Source organism: Brassica napus, chromosome C9 (genome assembly GCF_020379485.1).
Source record: "Brassica napus cultivar Da-Ae chromosome C9, Da-Ae, whole genome shotgun sequence".
Classification (NCBI taxonomy): Eukaryota; Viridiplantae; Streptophyta; class Magnoliopsida; order Brassicales; family Brassicaceae; genus Brassica; species Brassica napus.
Window position 1 is genome coordinate 15,066,534 of NC_063452.1, and position 24,995 is coordinate 15,091,528.

General features: G+C 33.3%; 3 protein-coding genes across 3 annotated transcripts; 2 read left to right on the plus strand and 1 right to left on the minus strand.

The window, feature by feature from the left end:
* Positions 1–6,325: 6,325 nt before the first annotated feature.
* LOC106430349 (protein RALF-like 9) lies at positions 6,326–6,874 on the plus strand. Its single transcript, XM_013871137.3, has one exon. It carries the CDS (start codon positions 6,474–6,476, stop codon positions 6,711–6,713), a length of 240 nt encoding a protein of 79 aa, XP_013726591.1. The 5' UTR covers positions 6,326–6,473; the 3' UTR covers positions 6,714–6,874.
* Positions 6,875–11,241: 4,367 nt separating this feature from the next.
* Positions 11,242–17,910, plus strand: LOC106430347 (MLO-like protein 6). Its single transcript, XM_013871136.3, has 14 exons — positions 11,242–12,223; positions 12,589–12,646; positions 13,019–13,275; positions 13,361–13,477; positions 13,578–13,638; positions 13,717–13,880; positions 13,968–14,062; positions 14,153–14,202; positions 14,292–14,332; positions 14,420–14,593; positions 14,666–14,701; positions 14,784–14,851; positions 14,950–15,010; positions 17,353–17,910. Exons 1-14 carry the CDS (start codon positions 12,101–12,103, stop codon positions 17,794–17,796), a joined length of 1,749 nt encoding a protein of 582 aa, XP_013726590.1. The 5' UTR covers positions 11,242–12,100; the 3' UTR covers positions 17,797–17,910.
* Positions 17,911–23,098: 5,188 nt separating this feature from the next.
* Positions 23,099–24,385, minus strand: LOC106430356 (photosystem I chlorophyll a/b-binding protein 3-1, chloroplastic-like). The gene is made up of 3 exons (XM_013871140.3): positions 24,110–24,385; positions 23,971–24,032; positions 23,099–23,865 (listed from the first exon to the last, which is right to left on the minus strand). The coding sequence occupies exons 1-3, from the start codon at positions 24,245–24,247 to the stop codon at positions 23,250–23,252; spliced, it is 816 nt and encodes a 271-aa protein (XP_013726594.1). The 5' UTR covers positions 24,248–24,385; the 3' UTR covers positions 23,099–23,249.
* Between the last annotated feature and the right edge of the window lie 610 nt (positions 24,386–24,995).

Sequence of the window (24,995 nt, forward strand, 5' to 3'; positions counted from 1 at the left end):
TCTTTTTATGTTAGAATAAATGTTTAATTTATTCAAAAGAAAACAAACTTTTTTACCCAAGTGCCACTAAGTTTTCTAAAAAATTATCCACAAGCTTAAACCAGCTGCGTTCTTGAAATCTCTCGTTTGATAAAAGGAGAGACACCGATTGCGAACAAGTTTCTCCAAAGATTTGGCAAGAGATGTCACTGTCGTAAGAGCTGCTCCTTGTCGTCTATCGTTACGTTCTTTCCATAGTACATGAACTGAAGCTTGTAATACATACCGAGTGAGAAAACGTTGGAGAAAACTGTGTCTTTTATCTAAGGAACATAATCCTCCTGTTTTCTGATATTCTCCCATGTTCTTTTAGTACTGAAAACTGGTTTGTATTTTTCCTCCTTGTAATTCCAGAGAGATTGATCCTCCACAACTGAAATTTATCCCTTTGGTCATCTATAAGTGTTTCCATCTCATTAAAACGATCCACTCGATGCCTTCGTCTTCTTTGATTAGGAACAGCCATTGCAACAGTGGATTTTGAAGGAATTACCATGTCAATACATTCCCACGCCCCGAACAGATCATACAGCATTCCCATTGTCGTCCACGAATCAAGCCAGATTGAGACATTCCTTCCATCTCCAACTTTCATCCTGTGAAACTAGTTTTTCATATCTCGGAACTTCAATAGTTTTTGCCACATCCAAGATCCCACAGTTGTTGTTTCTCAAACAGACCATAGATAGCCACGTTTTAGCAGGTATACTTTAATACATTGAAACCAAAGGGACGATGTAGGAGTAACAATACGCCAAACCAACTATAAACAACATAGCTTGTTTATTTCTTTTAAAGAACGTAGACCTACACCAAGCTCCACTAAGTTTAAAAAAAAAAATTATCCACAAGCTTAAACCAGATGCGTAATTGAAATCTCCCGTTTGAAGAAAGGAGAAAGACCGATTGCGAACAAGTTTATCCAATGATTTGGCAAGAGATGTCACTGTCATAGGAGCTGCTCCATGTTTTCTATCATTATGTTCTTTCCAGAGCACATGAACTGAAACTTGTAATACATACCGAGTGAGAAAACGTTGGGGAAAACTGTGTCTGCTATCCATGAAACATAATGCTCCTGTTTTCTGATAATATCCCATGTTCTTTTAGTTCTGAATACTGTTTTGTATTTGTCCCCCTTGTATTTCCAGTGAGATTGATCCTCCACAACTGGAATTTATCCCTTTGGGCATCTATAAGTGTGTCCACCTCATTAAAACGATCCACATGATGCCTTTATCTTCTTCGATTAGTAACAACCTTTGCGACAGTGAATTTTAAAGGAATTCATATGTAAAGCTATTTCCGCGCCAGTGGAATTTAAAGGATTTTGATATAGTTTAATTGTTGATTTTAAATGATATCTCAATTATTTGGGCGATTGTAACTATTTATTGTTGTTTTGAATATTTTTATATATAGTAATTAATAAAAATATTATTTATTTATTTTAAAATTAGTTAAATAAAAACTTATACCCCCAGTTAAATAAAAAGCTGGTTCCACCACTTGTTTAACCTTGCAACCCAGATATATGTTGGATCCTTTTCCGGATATAGCTTCGATCCGAACATCAGTCATGTCATCCTCCTCATCGCTAGGAGCGTATTTGGAAAGAGAAAAATGAAATATAGGATTTGAGTCCTCATTTTTAAAGGCATGCTTTTAAAAGGTTATGTAGTTAATTTTTGAGAAAAAGACAAAAATAGCACTAAATCAAGTTTTTGTTCACAAACTAACACTCAAGGTCAAAAGTCACAAAAATAACACTTAATGTTTTATCAAAAGTCACAAACTTAGGGTTTAGAGTTAAAGGGTAGGGTTTAGGATTTAGGGTTTAGGGTTTAGGGTTTAGAGTTTAGGGTTTAGGGTTTAGAGTTTAGGGTTTAGGGTTTAGAGTTTAGAATTTAGGGTTTAGGGTTTAGAGTTTAGGGTTTAGGGTTTAGGGTTTAGGGTTTAAGGTTTAGGGTTTAGAGTTTAGGGTTTAGGGTTTAGAGTTGAGAAATGAGGTTTTGGGGATAAAATTTCAAATTTTGAAAAATAAAAAAATTAAAATTTTCTAAGGATAAACTTAGAAAGGTGTTATTTTGGTCATTTTAGTTTTTGAGTGCTATTTTTGTGATATAAAATTAGAAAGTTGTTTGCCTAAAAATTTTTTAAAAACATTTTACCATTTCATGTAAAAAAAAACAAGTGCCAACCAAAAATGAGAAAATGATAATCAACACGATAATAGAGCAAGCTTCTCTCCTGCAATTGACACATAAGTATTTTAGATTCGGAGTGACATGTCTTTAACTGAAAAAATGGATTGATCAATGAAAACATTTGGTTTCTCCACATCATTGGAATTGTGTTTGCACATTCTTCTTCGTTCATTCACCCTTACAATCTTTGAGTTCTCTGAAGTTTGCAAAAGAAAAGTGAAAATCAGATGAATTACTGCAATCAGATCAGTTTTCATTGCAGATCTGCTCTCTCATGCCCTAACCGCCGCGTTTCTCTCTGTCAAGCAGATCGACTCGAGCCTAGAGCCGAATTGAGAGATGGGTACCACCGCCTTTCTCACCATGAATAAAGATCGAGTGGAGCCAAGAGTTGAATTGCGAGCTGGGTTTTAGTTTGGTTGTGTCTCTGAGATTTTATTAGAATTGTTATCAGACTAAGAGGGAAATCTAGATCATGAAATTGGTTCGTCATGTTGTTCGTTTTAAGTCTTATTCTTTCCTCTACTTTATACTGAGAAGTTTATATCTATCTTCATATGCAAGTTGATTCTTTGTTGTTTAGGTTCTAGCATGCCGTACAAATATTTAAATCATCTTGGAGTATATTTCAGGTGGTGAACTGTTTAATAAAATTGTGAATTATCTTAGTTCTCGACTCAACTACTTCAGGTGATGATGATCTTTGGAAGACAATGTTTATCAGTTGTTACATGTTATAGGTTCGTAATGAAAGTCTTAGTGAATCAGAAGCTAGGAAGTACTTTCACTAGCTTACCGATGGAGTTGATAGTAAATGGGGTTTACCACAGAGATCTAAAGGTAGTTTCTTTTGCTGACAATCAACAATCTTTTCAAACGAAATCTGATTTTGATTGTTTCTACTGTCAATTGCAGCCTAAAAATCTTCTGCTACACTCTCAAGGAAATCTCAAAATATCTGATTTTGGGCTCAGTGCATTACCAGAACAAGTAATGGTGGTTCTCAGTTTATTGTTTTGCTTTTTCAGATTGAATTTTTATCAACTAATTATCTTACTTGTATCTCAAGGGAGTTACCATTCTAAAGACAACTTGTGGAACTCCAAATTACGATGCTCGTTAGGTAAGTCAAATATCACAATGTTTTGAAATATAGTGATGCTTATTTGTTGTAGCTCATATGATCTTCTCTGTTTTGGTTTAGATTTTGAGTCATATGGGTTACAAATGTGTTGTGTCAGATGTATGGTCCTATGGGGTAATCATGTTCTGAGTCATAAGGGTTACAAATGAGCCTTATGATGAGAGAACGCCTCATGTTCCAGATCCTATATCGCAGGTTTGTATGTTGTGTTTTAACTCAAGGAAGGATACATATATATATTCCTAAACACTGTTTTTTTTTTGTTTTTTCCTTGGATTGTTTCACTGATACTTACGTACCTGTTAGGACCAATAATAGCTTGAAGATGGGGCTGATGGTTACCTTCAGTCCAAATTTTATAAGTGAAGGTAAGATGAGAAATGAAGCTGTTGCAGACCAAATCTAGAGGGAGTATGTGCATTTAAATAGCAAATGGTTACTGTTTTTTACCGCATTGAACAGATCAAGCAAGTTGCATGGGCTATATCCCAATTTAGAGGGAAGAGTAACACACACGTGCATAACGTGTTATTGGGGAGTTATTGGGGAAAGCCAGCTGATTCTAGAATATTGAGTGCCAAGCAACTGTTGGAGCTGTGTGAGACGAATAAGATTCCATGCATTCTGCTACCGAGAGAGGTAGATATGTCTTCCACTACAGCTGAAAAACACGTTTGTACCTTTGTACTTCTTAATGTCATGTGTTCCTCTTGGTTAAAATAACTTTTTGGCTTTCTTATAGAAGCATGATGATTGGTGATTTGGGTTTTGGGTTTCTTAAATTTTTCTTTTTTTTCTTTTTGTCTGATTAAAAAAAAAAAAAATTAAAACGAATCAATCGCAGGCCGCCACGTGTCAGTGGGGTCCGCAAACAGTACAATAACCCAAGTAAAGTCGACTATTGTTTGGTGACTTCTCTCACCGGTTTTTGTGTGTTTTGTGGGTCCCCTTCCTGTAAGAAACTCCTAAACCCCCCCCCCCTCCCGATAAACATGGTCTAACTTTGTTAGTTTGGGAAATTGTAAAAAACAAATTAAATTTTGATATATATCAAATATTCAAATAGGCAAATTTGTGTTCAAAAAAATATGTAATCTTTTTAAACAAGAGGATCTCATTTTTATCCCTTTTGTATTATTTTAAAAAAAAATTATTCAAGATATCCAACAATGTTATATTATTGTTTTCAATCAAAAGTACCAAATACTAAGTTAATATTTTACAACTCTTTCTTACTTATCAAAAATACTAAAAACTATTTATATTTGAAAACTACTAAAATGTTAACATTTTAAAAATAGTTTGTAATTTTTTTTTATTTATCAAAACTCAAAAATTTCTTTTGAAATATTTATGTGTTGTAAATTTCTCTGTGAGTTCACGATCCTCCTCCATCTTCTTTCTCGGAGAGCGAAGAGATCCGTGAGCAAGTGTAGAGGATTTTGGGTGGGAGTTCTAGGGTTTATGGTAACGGTGCAGATCTCCGGTGGACTGTGAAGATTCCAGCGTCCAGTGATGGTGAAGAGCGGCAGCTCCGACGTCGCTCTCCTCCACGTCTCGGTTCCGCTACATAATACCAACAAGAGTAAAGATGAGATGACTCTATCACTCTATGGACAACAGTGGTGGTGACGATCGGAGACGAACACAGCGTCTTTTTTGCATACATGAACGGAGAGGAGGATTTGAGGGACGAAATCATTTTACAAAATATATTATTTTAACAAAGGCTAATTATTTTACTACAATATTGAATTTTAAATTTGAAGTGAAGTGAAGGACATTTACTACAATGTTGAATTTTAAATTTGGTGAACCAGAAAAGCGTAGGAAAAGAAATGAATTGGACTTTTTTATCCTTAACCTTAAACTCAATTGAAAAATAAATAAATAATAAAGTATAAGTATAAAATTGATGTAAACAAAAATTTAGCGTATATCATTTAGTAAGAAGGATAGAATACGAAATCAAAATAAAGATCAAATACATAAGTCTGGTTATAAGGTGGCTGTCAAAAAAAAATTAAGAAAATGCTTAAGTTCTCTTTATTGTTTTTAATTAGAACTCTACATTATTTTTTTATTTGATCGATACAAAAAGTAAAAATAAGGATTAAACTGATTTTTTAATATATAAAAATGTAAAACTGATATTTTTATTGAAACAAAATTTAAATACGAAATACTTTTATGGAATGGAAAGAGGATAGTATTAGAGTCTTTTAGACCACAAACTGGAACCTAAAACCCAAAAAAAACAATGAGATTTTACACCACCAACTCGAGAGCAAAGGTGCGGAAAAATTAACTTGGAAGCTAATTTGTTAAAAATTAGTATCAAATAAATAATTATTATACAATAACCAAAAAAAAAAAATACAAGACATGTCTAGATTATAAATATTTAGATACAAAACTTATATTAATATAATTATTCATTTATAAAATGAAAATATTTTATAAAATAAAAAAATCCCGCAGCGTAGTGCGGATAATTACCTAGTAATAATAAAATATAACTAAAGTAGGACCTATAATTAACATAAAAAAAAAGAGAAAAAATATTATATACATAGACTTTTTCAACTTTGTCTTTTCCTCTTTCTCTATGACTCTTAAGCTTTTTCTGGTCTATAATATTTGGGTAGGCCCCCATTTTTTTCTTGCTTATGGTCTCACTTATTGCAGAGATCCCCCTACTCACCGCCTTCCGGAACGCCTTTAAAAGTTGTTTTTCGACCTTTAATCTTGAACAAGGAAAGCTAATTATATCTGTCATTGCTAAAGATCCCTTAATTTTAAGAAAACATCAACTTGCTGATCTATATACTAAAAGTATCCGTTTACTAAAAATTACATGTTTACTAATTTATCACCATCCCAAAAATAACGATTTGAAGCACATCCATTATCTTCTATATAAGTACCAATAACCTCTTCTTCAAAACCAAACAGAACAGATACCAAATACAATTAAATATATAAACACAAAATAATTGAGCTCCTAGTCGGGGTTTCTCTTATAAACTATTTATTTATTTAATTTGTTTGGAAAACAAAAATAGCAAATAATTAATAATAATATGGGGATGTCTGAAAGTATCAAGGTTATTGTCTCTCTCTTTCTTGTGGTGTTATTGGCTCTTGCAGCAACCCAGACAGAGTCAAGATACATAAATTATCATGCCCTTCATGGAGACCACAGTTTGATTTGTGATAAAGCGCACCCAAGCACCTGCAAGAAGGAAGAAGCCAATCCTTATACCAGAGGATGCGAGAAAATCGATCGTTGTCGTGGTCAATCTCTAGGCCCAAAAATGTGAATCGACCAAGTAGAACCACCCTTGGTTAATTTTACAAATGATATCTCCATATTAATATTAGATGATTAATTTCATTCATTATTTATTTATACTCTGTATTGGTTTGTAATTGATTGTTACCCTATCATTTATGATCATATAAAACAAATATATTTATGTTATCTTTTTATTTTTGAATATATGTTTAATTTATTCAAAAGAAAACAAACTTTTTTACCCAAGTGCCACTAAGTTTTCTAAAAAATTATCCACAAGCTTAAAACAGCTGCGTTTCTCTCGTTTGATAAGAAGAGAGACACCAATTGCGAAACAAGTTTCTCCAAAGATTTGGCAACAGATGTAACTGTCGTAAGAGCTACTCCTTGTCTTCTCCCGTTACGTTCTTTCCATAGTACATGAACTGAAGCTTGTAATACATATCGAGTGAGAAAATGTTGGAGAAAACTGTGTCTTTTATCTAAGGAACATAATCTTCCTGTTTTCTGATATTCTTCCATGTTCTTTTAGTACTGAAAACTGGTTTGTATTTTTCCTCGTAATTCCAGAGAGATTGATCCTCCACAACTGAAATTTATACCTTTGGTCATCTATAAGTGTTTCCACCTCATTAAAACGATCCACTCGATGCCTTCGTCTTCTTTGATTAGGAACAGCCATTGCAACAGTGGATTTTAAAGGAATTATCATGTCAATACATTCCCACGCCCCGAACAGATCATACAGCCTTCCCATTGTTGTCCATTAATCAAGCCAGATTGAGACATGCCTTCCATCTCCAACTTTCATCCTGTGAAACTAGTTTTTCATAACTCGGAACTTCAATAGTTTTTGCCACATCCAAGATCCCATAGGTTTTGTTTCTCAAACAGACCATAGATAGTCACGTTTTAGCAAGTATACTGTAATCCATTGAAACCAAAGGGACGATGTAGGAGAAACAATACGCCAAATCAACTATAAACAACAAACCTTGTTTTTTTCTTTTAAAGAACGTAGACCTATGCCCCCCCCCCCCCCCCCCCCTCACATTTTTCTCTACTGAGAAGAGCCCATGATATCTTAACTTTGCGTGGATTCAACTCAGATATCCATACCATAAAAATGCAGAGCCCAAAGATCATGGAGTTCACTGTATTCCACACATCCCGATCTCCAAATTCTTTCCACGGCTTTGGTAAAGTTCCATCTATGAAACCCCGACTTCCTCTTTGCATGCAAGGCATTCTCCAACCCGGAGGCCCATTCAGCATAATTCTCGCCGGAGATTTGTACCGGAGATATTGCTATACCCGGATTATCAGATGCTGATAACTCATATGGAGAGTACGATCTGGTAGCCAACACGGTACCTGAAGAACCCTAAGATAGGGAGGATCACTTTAGCTGGGTGTTGGATATGATCCGAGAAGGCAAACGACACTTCTGGAACTGAGATGGATTGAAAGGATCGCCAAGAGATGCGGAATGACTCTTGATATACCCACGATCTAAGGCTAACCACCAAAGAAAGAATGAATGTGTTGGCTAACCACCAAACAACACACAAAGATGAATTGGCTGACCACCAAATCAACAAGCCGGTTCACACCAATGAACTAGCTAAAGAACTCTCTCTCTCACTCAGAGAAGAAACAAAATAAACAACCAAAACTGAACAGATTTTATTGATGAAATGGACTACATATTTATAGTGTTTTGTAGATCTAGGAATTAAATGAAAAAGTAGATCTAGATCTAGATCTAGCCTTTAATACGAAAATAAAGAGATAAGACTAGACAAGGTGACTGTTCGGCTTCTGTCCAGATTCGTTGTATCCTGAAGCATGAACCACGGAGAACGACGGATGTGGGACTGTCTGTATGAACCACCATGTCCAGATCATGAACCATACTGGACCAAGTGTGTCCTATGTCTTCAGATAGGTGAAGGATCCTTGCCTTAGTGAGATTTGGCTGATCAAAGTGCATGAACTGATCAAAAGGGTCGATCAGTCCATCAGTACGGTCGCCGGTACGTGCAGTATGAGGTAATTGAGCCAAAAGAGAGAAGTCTCGATCATTTTGTGAAACCTCATGATCCAAGTCAAGTCTAGCATGATCTTTCTCAAGTCTGGCATGATCTTTCTCAAGTCTTGCATGATCTTTCTCAAGTCTGGCATGATCCAAGTCAAGTCTGGTACGGTGAAAAACATGAACCTCGGTTGAAATGTTCAGAACGTCCTGAACTCCATGCTGAGCTGGTTCCATGTAATGATCCGTGGACTGCGGCACATCATTCCCTTCCTCTTCAAAAAGATTTGTCCTCAAATCTGAAACATTAAAAGTAAAAGGATTACAAGCAAAAGAACCATAATCAGAACGTTGCTCACCTTGAGTTCGGTCCGGTTTGTGAATGGAAGAAGATCCTTCTTTATGACCACAATTTTTCTCTCCACCTGACCATTCCTTCGGTTCATGTGCATAGTCATCGAAAATTGGTAAAGGGTCTTCCTTTTCTGGCTCGGTTTCAATTTTCTCCAAAGTCACCAACGATTTCTGTTTTTGGCACTTGTTGGCATAATGACGACCCTATGACATTTGAAGCACCTGGTAGAAAGAGTCTTTCTTGTGGTTTTCACAGCGTTGCTTTTATCAGAAGACAACACATTAGTTTTCAAATAAGAATTTGAAGGAGAAGAAGAATTACTTTGTTGTTTTGGTGCAGAAGAAGTGTTGGTGTTTCCCTTCTTTTTGAGTTGTCGGACAACATGAATCGCCTTATGCAACATCTTTTCCAACTGATACCAACTGAAGAACCCTAAGATAGGGAGGATCACTTTAGCTGGGTGTTGGATATGATCCGAGAAGGCAAACGACACTTCTGGAACTGAGATGGATTGAAAGGATCGTCAAGAGATGCGGAATGACTCTTGATATACCCACGATCTAAGGCTAACCACCAAAGAAAGAATGAATGTGTTGGCTAACCACCAAACAACACACAAAGATGAATTGGCTGACCACCAAATCAACAAGTCGGTTCACACCAATGAACTAGCTAAAGAACTCTCTCTCTCTCACTCAGAGAAGAAACAAAATAAACAACCAAAACTGAACTGATTTTATTGATGAAATGGACCACATATTTATAGTGTTTTGTAGATCTAGGAATTAAATGAAAAAGTAGATCTAGATCTAGATCTATTCTTTAATACGAAAATAAAGAGATAAGACTAGACAAGGTGACTGTTCGGCTTCTGCCCAGATTCGTTGTATCCTGAAGCATGAACCGCGGTAAGGAGAACGACGGATGTGGGACTGTCCGTATGAACCACCATGTCCAGATCATGAACCATACTGGACCAAGTGTGTCCTATGTCTTCAGATAGGTGAAGGATCCTTGCCTTATTGAGATTTGGCTGATCAAAGTGCATGAACTGATCAAAAGGGTCGATCAGTCCATCAGTACGGTCGCCGGTACGTGCAGTATGAGGCAATCGAGCTAAAAGAGAGAAGTCTCGATCATTTTGTGAAACCTCATGATCCAAGTCAAGTCTGGCATGATCTTTCTCAAGTCTGGCATGATCTTTCTCAAGTCTGGCATGATCCAAGTCAAGTCTGGTACGGTGAAAAACATGAACCTCGGTTGAAATGTTCAGAACGTCCTGAACTCCATGCTGAGCTGGTTCCATGTAATGATCCGTGGACTGCGGCACATCAGTACATGTTGCCATCGTTAACTTGAAGGCTAAGAAATTGTTTTTAAATTTTAGAGGGTAGGCCCTGATACCATGTAAAGTAACAAAGAGCTTTGGGAAAAGTATCTTGCCATTCACAAAGGAGAAGACCTCCATATATACACACGTACAATGACTCTAGATATACCCAAATAATATGGACACTTATCTTAATATACATATCATTATCTCCAACATATCAGGAGACTTATCTAGAACCTCCAGGATTTATCTCAACATGCACTCACCATGCAGAATAAAACCAGCCATCCAAAAGTTCACAATACTTCAGAGAGCCAGTTTTATCAGCTGAAGCCTACCATCCATTGATAGAAATGTTTTTGTCCAGTGAGTGGTGCAGTTTCTTATTTTCTCGATCAAGGGACAGTAGTTTGACTTCCCGGACAGAGTGCATTTTTCGATCCCTACTATTTGTGTCGTGCCTTTTGAGACCTAAACAAAACATAAGTGATAAATACGATCTAAACTAAAAACTAATTTTGATTGTAGACCTAAAAAAATATAAGTACTAAATACAACGTCGTTTATCTAATTCATGTCTATAATTCAAATTAATTTAGTTTATGTCGTATTTAGCACTTATGTTTTGCTTGGGTGTGAAAATGCACGACACGAATAGTAGAGGTCGAAAAATGCCATGTTCCCCTGACTTCCCCATATGCCTTGTAAGCAAATGTAGACTAAGATAGCGTACTGGTGACACTCCAGAGGCAAAATGAAACCGATGTTCTGTCTAATGCAAAGTATTTTCAGACATGCCAGCACAATATATAGTTGTCTTATCCATGATTATGTGCAGACCATAGACTTTCCCGAAGTAATGAAATACAGCACAACAATGCTTTATATTGACCTGATTATACCATCAGGAACACCATAATGTCATCGGCAATACTTTATAAATATGTTAAGTCAATATTCTTACACTTCCGATGGTAAGCCATATTTCTTTTATTTGCTGACTTATCAAGAAGTTCTGACAAGACATTCATGCAAATTACAAATAGATAGGAAGATAGAGCAAATCCCTGTCACAATTTTCTTGTGTTCTATTTTATTTAGAAAATATAGATTAGAAATGTAATTTTACAATCTTTCTCTATCCTCATTCTCTTCACGATGCATTAATGTTGCGATTGGGTTATTCTATTTTGTCTAATAAATATGATACAATATAACATAAGATATGTACACTATACATACCACAAAATTCACGCGTAGAAGGAGAAATCAGTCAGTTTCCTTACCAAACTGTCACATCAAAAGTATTATTTCATATATGGTTAGATTTTAAAGTTTTTCTCTAATATAGTCATCTAGCTAGTTCATCCATAATACATAACGGTAGCATAAAATGTTATTCAAAAACGTATTATGGTTTCAAAGTCAAAAGCTTTGAACTTTTCAAGACATGCCTACTCGCCGGTCAACTTCTTTCACCTTCGTCTATCTGTGTATATACATAAATACGTATCTCATGACTGCAAATAAACCAAAAAAAAATGAGGAAGAGGTCAAACAAAATATACAATATAAAAAACAGATAAACCTGAGTTTGTTAATTTTTAATTTAGTCGAAGTTATACTATGTTAGATAGTGTTACGGGGGAGAAAATTTCAAAGGGAAAGCTTTTTGTCCTGTGAGCTCTAATGGCGGATAAGGTGGACGAAAAAACGCTACAGCAGACTTCCACCTGGGCGGTCGCTGTGGTTTGCTTCTTCTTGCTTCTATTTTCGATTGTCATTGAGAAACTGATTCACAAACTTGGAACCGTAAGTCCATTTTTTACTTCTTCTTTTATCCTGGTTCTCTGTTTCTCTGTCTGTGTTTAGTTTTCTTGATTCTCTGTTTCTGTGTCTGTTTAGTACTTCTTGATTCTCTGTTTCTGTGTCTGCTTTGTTCTTCTTGGTTCTCTGTTTCTTCTTTTTGCTTTGTTTCTGAGTCTGTTTGTTTCTTCTTCATGATCCTAAAAGTCAAACTCCATCTCTAGATTAAAAAAGTAATTCATCTTTGAAACTGCCAAAACCAAAAGGGGGTTACAGTTTTTTGTGTGTGTTTGTGTTGGTTTCACAGTGTTCTCTGTTTCTATTATTCACAACTAAGAATACATGCTCTGTTTTTTATCTTCTTATAACAGTGGTTTAAGATTAAGAACAAAAAAGCTCTGTACGAAGCTCTAGAAAAAGTGAAAGCAGGTACTCTCTCCATTCCATTTTCATTGTAGTTTTAAATTTGTACACACACATTAAAAAACAATTTTAATTTTATATATTTTTAAATGAAAAAATTATTAAATGTACACCTAATCATTTTCAATGAATAGAAAGATAAAATGGAGAATATAAAAAAATCATATAGCATATAAATTTAATAAATTATGCATTAAAATTCTAAAACGACAATTATTTTGTAATTAAAAATGTTACTCTATAACGAAGCTTAATATGAAACAGTGGGAGTAATAAACTAGTTGTAATAATTCATCAAGTAAACTAGTTGTAATTTAAAATATATAATTTCCCTCCCAAAGATACATTTAATAAAAATTAATAAAATGTAATTTGCAGAGCTTATGCTGATGGGATTCATATCACTATTGCTAACAATTGGACAAAACTATATATCGCAAATTTGCGTCTCCGAGAGCATCGCAGCATCAATGCACCCTTGCAGTGAATCTGAAGAGGCGAAAAAGTATCCACCTAAGAAAAAAGATACCAAAAATGATGAAGAAAACTCTGGTCGAAAGCTTCTTGAGTTAGTCCAATCTTACATTCCTCGCCGGAGTTTGGCTACCAAAGGTTATGACAAGTGTGCAGAGAAGGTAAACATTCATTCTTTAAAAATCTTTTCTTTATGTTAACTCTTTTTCAGTCTTGACGGATGATTCTTCTAATGTTTGTTTCCAGGGAAAGGTTGCTTTTGTATCGTCTTATGGGATGCATCAGCTGCATATATTCATCTTCGTTCTCGCGGTTTGTCATGTGATCTACTGCATTGTTACTTATGCTCTAGGCAAGACCAAGGTAAATTATTATTATTACCTCCACATTGTGGTCAAAACTGGTTCAAAATTGCTTCTTTTCGTTAAAGATTGTATTATTCTTCTTATTTCTGCTACTTTAGATGAGAAGGTGGAAGAGGTGGGAAGAGGAGACCAAGACAATTGAATATCAGTATTCTCACGGTATTCATATATAACCTATAAACTTGAAATGGATGAAACTGAGTGTGAAGCTTTAAGAGGCATTTTTCGATAAAGCAGATCCTGAGAGGTTTAGGTTTGCGAGGGATACATCTTTCGGGCGTAGACATTTGAATTTCTGGAGCAAATCAACTATTACACTGTGGATTGTATGTTTCTTCCGACAGTTCTTTGGATCTGTTACTAGAGTTGATTACTTAACACTAAGACATGGTTTCATCATGGTAAGAAAAAACTCAAAATCTTATTGATCTTTTCAATTTTCTATTGTTTGAAAAGAACTTCTCTCAAGACGAATCCTTCTTCTCCAGGCCCATTTGGCTCCAGGGAGTGATGGGAGGTTCGATTTCCGGAAGTACATTCAGAGATCATTAGAGGAAGACTTCAAAACCATCGTCGAAATCAGGTTTTGGGACTAATTAGTAGTGTTTTTAACAAACTCTATCACTTCACTAGTTACCTGTTTGTCTGATGTTCCAATTGCTTATATCTCCAGTCCTGTGATTTGGTTTGTCGCCGTGCTATTTCTCCTGACCAACACAAACGGTACACTAATGTTCAAAATGTTTCTGCATCCGATATCTCTTGCAACAATCCCAGAACTAATATATTTGCTCTGATATTCTTATGAACAGGATTGCATTCTTTCCTCTGGCAACCATTCATTCCATTAGTTGTAAGCAACAAAACCCTTAAAAATAAGCATTCTGAGTTGTTTGGTTTCGTCTCTTTAACAAGAGTGAATGTATTAAACAAACTGTAGGTGATTCTTATAGTTGGGACAAAACTTCAAGTGATAATAACAAAACTTGGACTTCTAATCCAAGAGAAAGGAGACATAGTGAAGGGCATGCCGCTTGTTCAGCCCGGTGATCACCTCTTTTGGTTCGGTCGCCCACGTTTTATTCTCTTCCTCATTCACTTAGTCCTTTTCACGGTATAGTACATACTTTCACAGTCAACAACTGTGAGAAAATGCCTCAAAACTAAACCTTTGTGCCATTTGCAGAATGCGTTTCAACTAGCTTTTTTTGCCTGGACAACGGTAAGCAAGCAGAGCAATTCTACATTCTCCAGTACCAACTCTCAAGCATCATCAATTGAAATCAGATTTTTTATTTCTGCAGTATGAGTTCCAGCTCGAGAACTGTTACCACAAAACCATTGTAGATGTGGTCATCAGAATTTCAGTTGGGTAAGTAAAATCTTAAGCTTTATCCAATCATACACACTGATAAGTCAAAACATCCCTTAAAAACTAACAACCTCACAACCTTGTTTCACTTCTTGCAGAGTTATTGTACAAATTCTTTGCAGCTACGTTACTCTTCCTCTTTATGCTCTAGTGACTCAGGTAAGTTCCACACACATATACACACATACATAGGCATGGGAAAAAAACCCAATACCCTAGATCCGAACAGAACCCAACCGAAAAACCTGACTTTGTACCCAATCCGAGATGTAAGAAATATCTGAATGGATCCTATATAGTATATCGGGTAATGGAAGTATTATTAATCAAATCGAACATATACCCAAAACCCCCGAGAACACACAAAAATCCCAAAAACAGATTTAACGATTCAACTTAGTATCTAAATAAATATTTAAAAGCTAAATAAGGACTTTAAATAGTTAATAATATTTGTTTTGATATGGTATATAAGAATTTCTTAGGTGAGTCAATGATTCTAATAGATAATTTTAATAATAGTTATATTAGATGATAAAATTTTTTAAGAAAAATATGATAATTATCATATACACAAATATTTGATATATTATCTTATTAATATTATATAAGAAGATTTTTCTTACATGTCATGAAATGATTATATCTGTATTGTTGGTATCAAAAAGTTTATATATTTTTGTATTTTGTTAATATAAGCTCATCAATAACATATACAGTTTATTATTTTAATTTATTAGTGTTTAGTTTTTTTTATAAAAAAATACATTCTCTAACAATTGTAAATTTTGCTAATATGTGTTACCACCAACTACTTACCATAAAAGCTCATGTTTATGTTCTACCAATACAAAGTTAGTACTCGATTACATGTCCTACGAGAAACAAACAAAAAAACAAATTTGCAAATAAAAAAAGATGAATATTTTAAAACGTAAGAGATCTCGCCTATAGTTCCCTTAACTACATTTTCTAACATTTTCATAACATTGGTAGATTTATTTATTTATTTGAAATTATATTTGAAAAATAAGATAATTATTATATGTATTATGTTGTTATTTGGAAATAATATTTTTCTATTATAAATTTTGAAAATTAAGATAATTTTTTTACTGATACAAAAGCAGTACTCGATTACATGTCCTACGAGAAACATACAAAAATCAAATTTGCAAAAAAAAAAATGAATATTTTAAAACATAAGAGATCTCCTAAATATTTTCAAAACATTGGTAGATTTATTTAATGAAAACATGATAATTACAATATATCATCTATACAAATATTTGATATTATCTTATTTATTATTATATATAAAAATTTCTTAGGTGAGATGATTTTAATAGATAATTTTAATAATATTTATATTAGATAATAAACAGTTTTAAGAAAATATGATAATTATCATCTACACAAATATTTGATATATTATCTTATTAATATTATATAAGAAGATTTTTATTACGTATCATGAAAGGATTATATATGTATTGTTGGTATCAAAAAGGTTATATATTTTTGGATTTTGATAATATAAGCTCATTTAATAGCTTATACAGTTTATTATTTTAATTTATTTGTGTTGAGTTTTGAAAAAAAAATACATTCTCTAACAATTGTAATTTTTGGTAATATTTGTTACCACCAGCTGGTTACCACAAAAGCTCATGTTTATGTTCTACCGACACAAAAGTAGTACTCGATTACATGTCCTATGAAAAACATACAAAAAACATATTTGCAAATAAAAAAAAGATGAATATTTAAAACGTAAGAGATCTCGCCTATAGTTCTCTTAACTACATTTACTAACATTTTCAAAACATTGGTAGATTTATTCATTTATTTTAAATCATATTTGAAAAATAAGATAATTCTTATATATTATGTTGTTATTTTGAAATAATATTTTCTATTATAAATTTTAAAAATTAAGATAATTTTTTTACCGATACAAGAGCAGTACTCGATTACATGTCTTACGAGAAACATACAAAAATCAAACTTACAAAAAAAAAGATGAATATTTTAAAACATAAGAGATCTCCTAAATATTTTCAAAATATTGGTAGATTTAATTATTTATTGTAAATTATATTCTAAAAAATAAGATAATTCTTATATATATTATGTTGTTATTTGAAAATAATATTTTCTATTAAAAAGGTTAAAAATTAAGATAATTTTTTAAAAATTAAATATTAATTAAACAAAAATATTTGTATAAAGATATTTTCTAAAATAGTTTTAATATGTGAGTTAAAAATTTCGACTCAATAATAATCTTATATAATTTGATGAAAGTTTTTGTTATATATATATATATATATTTGATATTTGATTTAAACTTTTTGGGATATTTTAATTAATAAAATATAAACTAATAAATATTTGTAAGACATTATGGGCCAATGCTAAAGCTTACACGTACACACAAACACATTGGTAGACGAAGAAACAGATTCTGAAATTTTTTATTTTGGTGAATTTTCTTGAAGATGGGTTCGAAGATGAAACCTACAGTGTTCAACGAGAGAGTAGCAACAGCTTTAAAGAGTTGGCATCACACAGCTAAGAAACAGATCAAACATGGAAGAACCTCAGGATCAACGACGCCTTTCTCTAGCCGTCCAACTACACCTACTCACGGTTCTTCTCCGATCCATCTCCTCCGCAACGTCCACAAACGAAGCAGAAGTGCGGATGAAAGCTTTGCGAACACGCTGTCTCCAAGAAACTCTAACTTTGATTCATGGCGTCCTGAGCCTCAGCAAGAACCGTCTTCTTCTTCTGCAAATCATCATTCTAGGTTCAGAAAAGAAGATTCAGAGAAGATGAAGCCCTCTTCTTCATCTTTGGAGCTTCCTCCTGGACCTGGACAAATACGTACTCACCAGCATGAGATTAGTATAAGCTTAAGGGATTTTTCCTTTAAGGAATGATTTATTTTCTCAATGATTATTAGTGATTTGTTAATATGTTTATAAGTTTATATGCAAACAGTGTTATTGTATTTGTACATTTCAGCTTATTTATGCATAATTGCTGTTGTTATATATTTGTCACTTTTCAGTTTTCTTGAGACTCAAACCTCTGAAACCCTAATTTCTAGATCCGTTGTGAAGAATGGTTGTCTATTCTATTTGGATTTGTTATCCGTGACATGCTTTGTAGTTTGCGTCGAGTTGAATCTGTTTTCAAATCATTGTTTCTCTTTTATACTTTGTCTTTGGCTTGGGATCTTTGAGTATAATCTGTTTTATATATCCTCTGACTGCAGAAACCAAATTTTGGCATAATGAAGTAAAGTGGCGGTGGATGGAAGATCTGATGTTGTGGTGAGCATAGACAACTCAAGTGTGTTGGGTCTCTTTATAGGTTGGTGTTGAACACATAGCAAACCAATATGAACACATCTCCCAGCTTCTAAAGGGTGACTTGAAACAAAAATATGGTGGTCCAAAAGATTAATTCATCCATCTTCACACCAAGATTCCCACGCTTGTTGCGATTTAAGCATATAAAAAAGAGCAAGAAAAGTGATAAATATATTCACTTGGCTAAATTACTGGAGACGTTAAGAACTGACACAGAAATTCTAATTAAAATTTCTAGCTCTTATATCAAAAGGATGCATGGACTAATGATCTGAAACCACAACATATCTCAGATTTATATTCAGTGCCGTGCCTAGACTATGTGGGGCCTATGGCAATTCTGAAAATCGGGGACTTAGGGGGGTGTATTGGACTGATGATTTAAGAGAGTTTTGGAGTGTTTTAATTTTGGTGAGATTTAGGTGAATTTTGAAGTTATTTGAGTGATTTTAGTTAGAGTTTGAAAATTAAATTAAAAGCTATAGGTGATTTGGTAAAAAGTTCTCTAAAAATTTCAGAGTTATTTAGGTGATTTGAAATAATTTCACATAAATTGTCAATGTACCATTTGCTTGCGAGTCTCTTTATCAGTTCATTCATATTTTGCCATACATGTCCTGCTATCACACATTCACACTATCTCATAAACATTGCATGAATTATATTGCAAGATTTGAGTAATTCTAGTGATAGAAGATTACTTCTACCCAGATAATAAAGATATGGTACATGGCCGACAGATTTGATCATTTAAGCTTATTTATAATAAACGTAAACATATACACAAACAATAAATATAGAAAACAAATGAGTTTAAAGAGGACAGCTTGGATGTCAATATTAGTCTATGGGATGGGAAATAAGAAGGATTGTCATCCCAGCAAGAAGCTTAAAGTAATTTGCAGCAGACACTGTACTTCACAAGTCCCATAGAGCTTGGTAGCTACTATGTAAAACTGCAGCCGTTTTAGTGGCTCTGCAGTTACAAATTTGTAGGGGTGCAAAACTGCAGTCATCAATTGGATTGGTACTTGGATCTTCATAGGCTTGACTTTGTGTTTTGCTTGAAAAAGCTTACCTTGTTCGGGCAATTATGGAGGTTAGAACCTCTGCGTACGGAGAAGAAAGAGATGTGGAGAAGAGAAATGAAATGGCTTCTCTGTGTGAGTGATCACATTGTGGAGATGACTCTAACTTGGCAAACATTTCTAGATGGAACCAACTTGAGGTACAGATTACGCATAGCTTATTGTGGAATTGGATATGTTAGTTGCTCGTTTTTTTTTCTCAAGTTGTCTGTTTGAGGAAGAAAAACACTTATTTGGATTAGTGACTCAGCTTTTGGGTACCATTGTTGTAGATAATGATTGAAGACTAATATCAGATATTTATATTAACCTCCCAGCTCTCAGGAAACTGGATAACATGCTTCTCGTAAGAACTTCTGACCGCTCTACCTCTAGGTTCTCTTACGGTAATTTTGAGTGGCAAATGCCTCATCTTTTTCTCTTTCAGTCTTTGCTAGAGGTATTAGACGTATCTTTGACGAGACAGAGGTTTGGTATGTCGATCAAGGAATTATGATGGCACCCCAATGAGCAGCGGACGGATCACTCATCCAATTAGAAAGATTGAGAGATAAACCCAGTGAAGAATAGTTGATTATAGCGAGACGAAGAATTTGACTCAGATTAAAAATGGATCTGAAATAATTATGTAGTTTTGTCTCCCGAATGTTTCTTATGAAGTCTCTTCAAATAACATATGTAAAGGTGAGTTTTCTATGTAGACAATTTATAACTAAGAATGGATGCAAAGTATTCTAAAATCCAATTCATTACTTTATTTTCAAAATATTGTTTAGCTTTGAATAACACTGAATTTGATTTAGGTTATATAAATTGTTAATTGAATAACATGAGATTACAAGTGATTTGAGATGATTTCACATAAGTTCTATGTTCAATAACACATGATTTGGAATTTGCTTTTAAAATCATCAGTTGAATAACATGGAATTTTAAACCATCCCCAAAACTCTCTAAAATCCCAACTTCAATACACCCCCCTTAATAAAATTTAATTTGTTTTTCTGATTGTGAAGTTAGTAAACATATATATGAAAATAGTTAAAGAAACATATTTATCAAGTTCGTTTACATATGATGACCCCAAAAAATCACACCCATGCTAGTAAAAAAAAATAAAAACTGTCATTGCAAAGTTATAAAAGTATTCAACATTACAAATGAATAAGAAGAGTATATGATAAAACTATGAAGAAGAATAAAACATATAGAGAAAACAATTAAAAAGTGAATATTCAAAAGCTAAAACTATATATAAAATTTAGACTGGAAAAGGATGATACAATTAAATTTGTAGAAAAATATTAATAAAAATAGACATATATAAATTTTTTAGGCCAATTGATTCTAAAAAATGGGGCCCCAAAATTAACCATATGAAGAGGGGCCTGAGGCAGTTTGCCTCTTCTTTTAACACATACTAGAGTTTGACCCGTGCACCCGCACCGATATTTATTTTAATAGAATTAACATATAAACTTTTTTACATTAAAAAAAATGTAATGGTTGCACATATGTGCTTCATAAGAGTGTTTATTTTCGATCTATAGTATATAATATTTGTGATACATCGACGGTTTTTAATTGTCTGTAATTTATAGGTTGCTTATATTTTGGTTGGATACTAAACCAATCAAAATGATAATTTATATAACATATTCGCCAGTAAGTAATTTTAATTACATTAACAGTTTTTATGTATTTATTTATAAAATAAAATACCAATTACTATGTTTATATTTTTAATAATCTTTTCCATAACAAAATATATGTCAAATAATTCAATTTTTCTTTAATAAAATATATAGATTTGTTTCTAAGTCTTTTATAAGCCAAATCAATTGTTTCTATATTTACTTTTGAGGAAAATGGTTTTCATAAAATTTAATAATTTTATTTTTATAATTTAAATATATATGTATGAATGATATTAATCATCCAATTATTTAAAATATTTGAAAAATAATTTTATATGTTTTAATAGAATATTTATAAATTATATTTTGTATGTGAAAAGAAATTATAATATACATATATAATATTTAAAGTTTGTATGTCACATTTTAAATAAATATGTTTGTCAAATTGATTAGAGAATATTCCCGTTAGAGAAAATTAATTTTTCTCAGAGAATAATCCAAAAATGATTTATAGTTACTTAAAATGATTTGTAAAAATTGATTAGAGCATATTCCGAATATAAATAATGGAAAGTTTGGTTAGAGAATAATTTAACAAAATAAATGATTTATAGTTAAAGTAATAATTATTAAGTCAATGGCAGAAGTTTTAATTATTAGGATAAAATAATAGTTAGTTTTAAAAGTTATTTCAGTTTTAATAATATAGATATCTTACGTAATTTTTTGGTTTTGATATTAATGTATGAGATTCATATTTTCTTATTTTATTTTTATTTGTGTTTATTTTTTCATTTAAAAGTAAAATGTATAAATTATATTTAGTTGTTTATGTTAAATGGTTAAATATATTAAATCTTAATATTAATAGTATATTTAATTAATCTAATTGAAACACTTTCATTTTTTGGTTCGGCTTAAAACCAAACCTAACCGGACTATTTGGGTTGATAAAATCTTCAACCAAATGATTTAGACATATACTTTGGTTTAGTTTGGATTCCAATGAATCGTTTTGGTTTGGTTCGGTTTGATTTTTTTGCCCACCCCTAAATTGTTAATATTTAATAGTGTATTTTATGGTGATAAAAAATCAAAGTTCTAAATTACATAAGTTTTTTTTGTCGGCATAAATTACATAAGTTATTCTTATTAAATATATATGGTGCAAGTGGATGATATACATTGTAGGAATATAATAAAATGCTACAACGTGTAGTATTGTAAAACTTGTTTTGCAGGTATCTTTACTATTGTTATTAACGTCATACCTTAAATTTAGGGGTTTGTTATTATTGTTATTAATGCGAAATACAAAAGAAGTTGTTGGTATGCAAAAAAGTTAATGGGCTTCTTATGCCGTTAAAGACTATGAAGTAAAATTGTAGGGTTAATTCCAGTGGCAAAGATCGTAAATATTCGAGAAAAATTAGGGTTAAGTTTTATTTGTACTTCACTTTTAATAGTTTAGATGGTTCGGTTTAAAACCGAACCTAACCGAACTATTTGGGTTGATAAAATCTTCAATCAAATGATTTAGACATATACTTTGGTATAGTTTGGATTCCAATGAATCTTTTTGGTTTGGTTCGGTTTGATTTTTTTTCTCCACCCCTAAATTATTAGTATTTAATAGTGTATTTAATGGTGATAAAAATTCAAAGTTCTAAATTACATAAGTTTTTTTTGTCGGCATAAATTACATAAGTTATTCTTATTAAATATATATGGTGCAAGTGGAAGATATACATTGTAGGAATATAATATTGTAAAACTTGTTTTGGAGGTATCTTTACTATTGTTATTAATGTCATACCTTAAATATAGGGGTTTGTTATTATTGTTATTAATTAATGAGAAATACAAAAGAAGTCGTTGGTATGCAAAAAAATTAATGGGCTTCTTATGCCGTTAAAGACTATAAAGTAAAATTGTAGAGTTAATTCCGATGGCAAAGATTGTAAATATTAGAGAAAAATTAGAGTTAAATTTTAATTGTACTTCACTTTTAATAGTATAGATGCACGCCTCTGTTTATATTTATTTGAGATGAGTACTTTTCAAGCACCACAGGCAAATATTCCACAATAATCTTTTAAATATGTAACTGACTTCCTTGGTTATTGGAAAACCCAACTATTAATCCTCGAAGTTGTTCTTTTTGGCCATTGGCATTTTCATATCTTACAAAGATATAATATGTTTACAAAGGGTGTTACAATACGAAGACTGTAGGATACAAGAGAATGAGAGTCCAACATAAAACACATGGGATGATATGAAGATCATCTCAGTGGAACTTGAGGCTGGTCAAGACATTGTTGTTGACTGGATCCGCCAAATGATCAAGAAGGTTCTGGTATGGCCCCACACCGGTCACTAGTCCCTGCACAAAATAGCCTAGGATTGCGAGCATAGCCAGTCTACCGTTCTTGACCTCCTTGAGTTTCAACTCCTTCATTGACTTCTCGTCTTTCCCAAACCCAAGAGGGTTAAAGAAAGGTCCACCGGGGTAAGACGGGTCACCCGAACCGGCAAAACCTTTCTCTAAGCCCAAGAAGTACTGTTTGCCCATTGATCCTGGGTTGTACCAATCCTGCAACCTCCGGTGCTCAGCAAATCCCATCAAAGCCATCTCGAGAACAAAGAGTGTGTAAGGGTCTGCCCAGTAGCTGTATGTCCCTGCAGGTGGAATCACACCGGTTTGGAACCAAGGAAGGGCAGTGTCTGCTGGAATCAAACCTGCTTTGCCAAGAATCTCAGGGGCAATAGCTCCAGCTGCACCTAACATAGCGAACCTTCCGTTGATGATCTCTCCGTAGGCTAACCATCTTGGCTCGATGAAACCTCCAGTACCTTCTGGGTCTGAAAGACCAAGCGGGTCGAATCCATAGTCGCCAGGTAAGCTGCAGATTAATCACAACATCTCCCCAGTTACGAATCACTTTCGTTATATAACGTACACATTTTGAAGATCATGAAGCTTACAGAAATCAAATATTTGGAATTACCTGCCATCCAAGTAAGACAGAGATTGTGAAGATGCAAACCACAATGGTCTGTTTGCTCCTTGCTGAAACCAAAACACACAAACAAGGATCAGATTATCCAGTTCAGAAAAATTTGGGAAGACCAGATAGTACAATGTACCTTGACAGGTGGAGTTGAGGCAGCCTTAATAACAAAGGAGGTCTTCCTCACGGAGACAGCTGGTTTTGTGCCGAATATCTGTCTAGCTGTCTGAACAGAGGAGGTAAGTGAAGAAGAGACAAGTGCCTGTGCTGCCATTTTTCGCTCTTTACCTTAACTCTTCTCTTCTGTCACCAAGAGACGATGATTGTTCAGTAATGGTCTGAAGGGAAGTGTTAAGAGCTCAAGGAACACGGTCCATCAGAACTTGTGGTTTTGAAATAGCCCAACTGGTTTCGCTCAGATTAGATTAGTATCTGATTCACCAACTATATCTGTCCACGTGGCAACACGATAAGAGATTTTTTCTAGGTGTTATTCCTTATCTGCCACCCAATGAAGCCAATTGGATCTAAGATTTCTGATTTCATGTATATACTGTGGTAGATGTTCATAAAAAAGATAGGCTTTATTTTTTAGCAAACGAATCCTCAGCATGAATCAGTTTTACAGTGATTGTTTTACAAAAAAAAAAAAAAAAAAATTTAAATTCAAGCGTCACATTTTCACAGACTAAAATGATAAGTAAATTTTTTCAGTTAAACCGTAAAAGGTCACAAATCTAGTTTTTTTTTTTTTTGTTAAAGGGTTTAAATTTAGTTTTATTTTTATCTAAGAAATTAACAACTTTCTTGTATTCCCGCTGGAAACACACCATTGGTTATGACTTATGAGCATAGTACAATAAAATATTGGCATTTACCCCCAAGTTGTAAGAAAATAATATACATAAATTTAATGATGCCCAAATTATAAAACAAAAAAAACATATTAAATCTAGTGAAATTGCATCTGATATACGTAACTTTTCCCTTAATTAACTCAGTACCCTAAATCCCACGACATG

Bases quoted from the DNA above. Each gene is read 5' to 3' on its own strand.
- LOC106430349 (XM_013871137.3), top strand. From the start codon at position 6,474: ATGGGGATGTCTGAAAGTATCAAGGTTATTGTCTCTCTCTTTCTTGTG.
- LOC106430347 (XM_013871136.3), top strand. From the start codon at position 12,101: ATGGCGGATAAGGTGGACGAAAAAACGCTACAGCAGACTTCCACCTGG. The intron at 12,647-13,018 runs GTACTCTCTCCA...TGTAATTTGCAG, and splicing joins TCTAGAAAAAGTGAAAGCAG to AGCTTATGCTGATGGGATTC. The intron at 14,203-14,291 runs GTACACTAATGT...TCTTATGAACAG, and splicing joins TCTCCTGACCAACACAAACG to GATTGCATTCTTTCCTCTGG.
- LOC106430356 (XM_013871140.3), bottom strand. From the start codon at position 24,247: ATGGCAGCACAGGCACTTGTCTCTTCTTCACTTACCTCCTCTGTTCAG. The intron at 24,033-24,109 runs GTACATTGTACT...TTTTGGTTTCAG, and splicing joins CCTCAACTCCACCTGTCAAG to CAAGGAGCAAACAGACCATT. The intron at 23,866-23,970 runs GTAATTCCAAAT...ATTAATCTGCAG, and splicing joins CTGTCTTACTTGGATGGCAG to CTTACCTGGCGACTATGGAT.